The sequence below is a fragment of the Papilio polytes genome, unplaced genomic scaffold (assembly GCF_000836215.1).
Source record: "Papilio polytes unplaced genomic scaffold, Ppol_1.0 DF824002.1, whole genome shotgun sequence".
Classification (NCBI taxonomy): Eukaryota; Metazoa; Arthropoda; class Insecta; order Lepidoptera; family Papilionidae; genus Papilio; species Papilio polytes.
The window spans coordinates 615,032-617,612 of NW_013525202.1; the positions used below are offsets into that span (position 1 = coordinate 615,032).

General features: G+C 29.3%; 1 protein-coding gene across 1 annotated transcript in view; it reads right to left on the bottom strand.

Annotated features, from left to right (window-relative positions):
• Window positions 1-1,192: 1,192 nt before the first annotated feature.
• The window catches only part of LOC106101257 (charged multivesicular body protein 7), a 13,173-nt gene continuing 11,784 nt past the window's right edge, over window positions 1,193-2,581 (bottom strand). The window contains exon 11 of the mRNA XM_013280420.1: window positions 1,193-2,370. Within this exon, the coding sequence (XP_013135874.1) occupies window positions 2,226-2,370 (145 nt within the window). The 3' untranslated portion in view covers window positions 1,193-2,225. The remainder of the gene's footprint in view (window positions 2,371-2,581) is intronic.

Genomic DNA, 2,581 nt, shown 5'->3' on the forward strand with positions numbered 1-2,581 from the left:
TTTTAGTACAAATTTTGCTTATACTCTGTTTATAATATTAGTACAAATTTTGCTTATACTCATTTTATTCCTAAGTTTAACTTTATACCGCGTTTATTTGTAAGGTTGCTAAAGGTTCGCCACACATGTTTTGGGGTAATTAAAATTATATACAAGTATATATTTCCATTACAATTAGGTGTCAATATCTGACAGCTGTCAGTTTATAAACTGACGTATTCACAAATCGAAGGGTGTTGTAAGTTTAAATCAACTACTACACTACTAATAATTAAAACCTAATCAGGCACTTTTTACGCCGTTGTTTCGGCGAAACGTAAAAAAATATTTTTTTTTTCGATATTTTTTTCTTATTTTTACAAAACGTTAAGTTAATATATAGTATTTTGTAATCGTTTTTTTTTGTTTTTTCGTACAATTTTTTTGATATCTAACTATATTTTGTTGCGTTTTATCGTCTTAATATAATATCCTAGGTTTTGCATTACTTTGCAAGGAAATATTTAATTGTCAACTATGACCTTTATATTTACAGTGGTAGAGCCCGCTTTAACATCTTCGCACTGAAGGGCTCCCCCGGTGTAATACCACGACCACACAGACAGGCGTGAAGTGGAAGCAATTCCGCGTTTCCTCTGACGAGTATGGTGCCGGCCTAATTTTAGCACATTTCCCTTTCCACCCTTATCTTAAGAGAAAAGGATGGGAAGGATAAGTGGATTTGACGGTGGAGATGCATAGGAAGGGGAAATGTCAGCGCTGCAATTGCGGAAGTTTATGGGCAGCGATCGCTTTCCATTTCGGTGGATTCAAGCCGCTCGCCACCTTATATTATGAAAAAAATGGTTTGTCAGAATTTTAAGTGTGAGGTGTCATTTGATTTGTATTATTTTCCGGGGTGTCATAAATGTCATAGGCGTGGTACAATGTCAGGGGTGGCATACAGTCTATCAAGTTTGTATTTTTTTAGTAAATTACTTTTGAATTTAGAAATACTAAATTTGATCATTTTTTCATTTTGTTAGATTTTTTTTTTATTTTGTCAGATTTTTTTTAAGTTTTAAACTAGGATATTATATTGTGACAATGATATTAATTATATTTATAGAAAAAACTATCTAATTCTTAATTAAATTAATATTAAAATCACTTTTTTGTTATTTTTAGTTTGTGTCGATATAAAATAATTATTTATTATTTAATATTAATATTTTTTATGATATTTATTTATATTTTAAAACTATATACAATATTTTGTCACATAATTAGATTTCTAAAGTGCGACGAACTTATTTGACCCGGTGAGGTTTTTTTTTGATTTTTTTATAAATAGCAGCAGATTTTTTTTTATTTATTTATATTTTCGTAATTTTTTAACATAGTGCGACAACTAATCTTGGTCGGTGAGATTTATTTTTGATATTTTCGTTACTCAAAGCTTGTATAGAAAAAAGAATGGCGGGATTCGAATCCTCAACCACGTGATCCATACCTAACTATTAAGCTATTGGTGCATGTAAGAAAAACATAGTTTAATTAAGAAAATACGCAAAACTTATGTAGCTATACAAAATAGTATAACACTAATTTTTGCTTATGACTTCGGCCGCGTGACAAAAAAATAGCCTGTTACTGATAGCGTAACTTTTTAATAGTGATTTTTTTTTAATATTGATTAGTGTTTTTGAGTTATTTCAATACATACAAAAATACAAATCTTTCAGTTTTATAATATTAGAATAGTACAAAAGGATCTTCTAAATTACATTGTCTGGTATGAGCTTTGCCCGCGACTTCGTCTATACGGAATAATTTTTTTTTTTACAGATTGCTCTACATATGATTTATATCGAAGTTTTTCAGATGATTTGAATATAGTATTTATCTTAAATTTCGCATTTTTAATAGTATGATTGTGTTTTACCATAATATCCACCGGGTCAAATAAGTTAGTCCATTTAGTCAAATAATATCAAATGTCAATACAAGCAAAATTATTATTTTTAGATATTCCAGGACACTCAGATTTAGTTTAGTCATAAAACTAATTTTTATTCTACGAAAAAAAATTAACGTTAATTTTCACTAACAAAAAAACATCGAAACATCCAAATTTCCAAAGATAATAATTTTTATACAATTCTATAAAAAATTATACATACAAATATAATAATGGGGTAGGCAGAAAACTGATTTCTTAAATACATACTTATTTGTTATTTATTCTACATATTGAAGCCTCGTAGCCTGTTGAGCCTGGTCTGCAGGTCTTCGATGGTCTCCTCATCAGTGCGCCAGGGTTCCTGTTTCCTCCTACCCTCGCCGGGAGCCATTAAGAAGTTGCTACCTGTCTTACCTGGACTTTCCGTGCTGAAAGAATGTATTGATTCAAATAATGTAAAGAAAAAAAATATATGGATTTTTTAAATTTAAAAAATATAGACGAGGTAAAGAAATTTTTTTTCACTGGTACTTTCTCTGACAGGTACTATATTAGTTGTCAAATTTAGTGCCTCGTGTTTATTTTTTGAAAAATGTTTGAAGATATATTCGTAATGAAATAAAAAAATCAAGTTTTTTT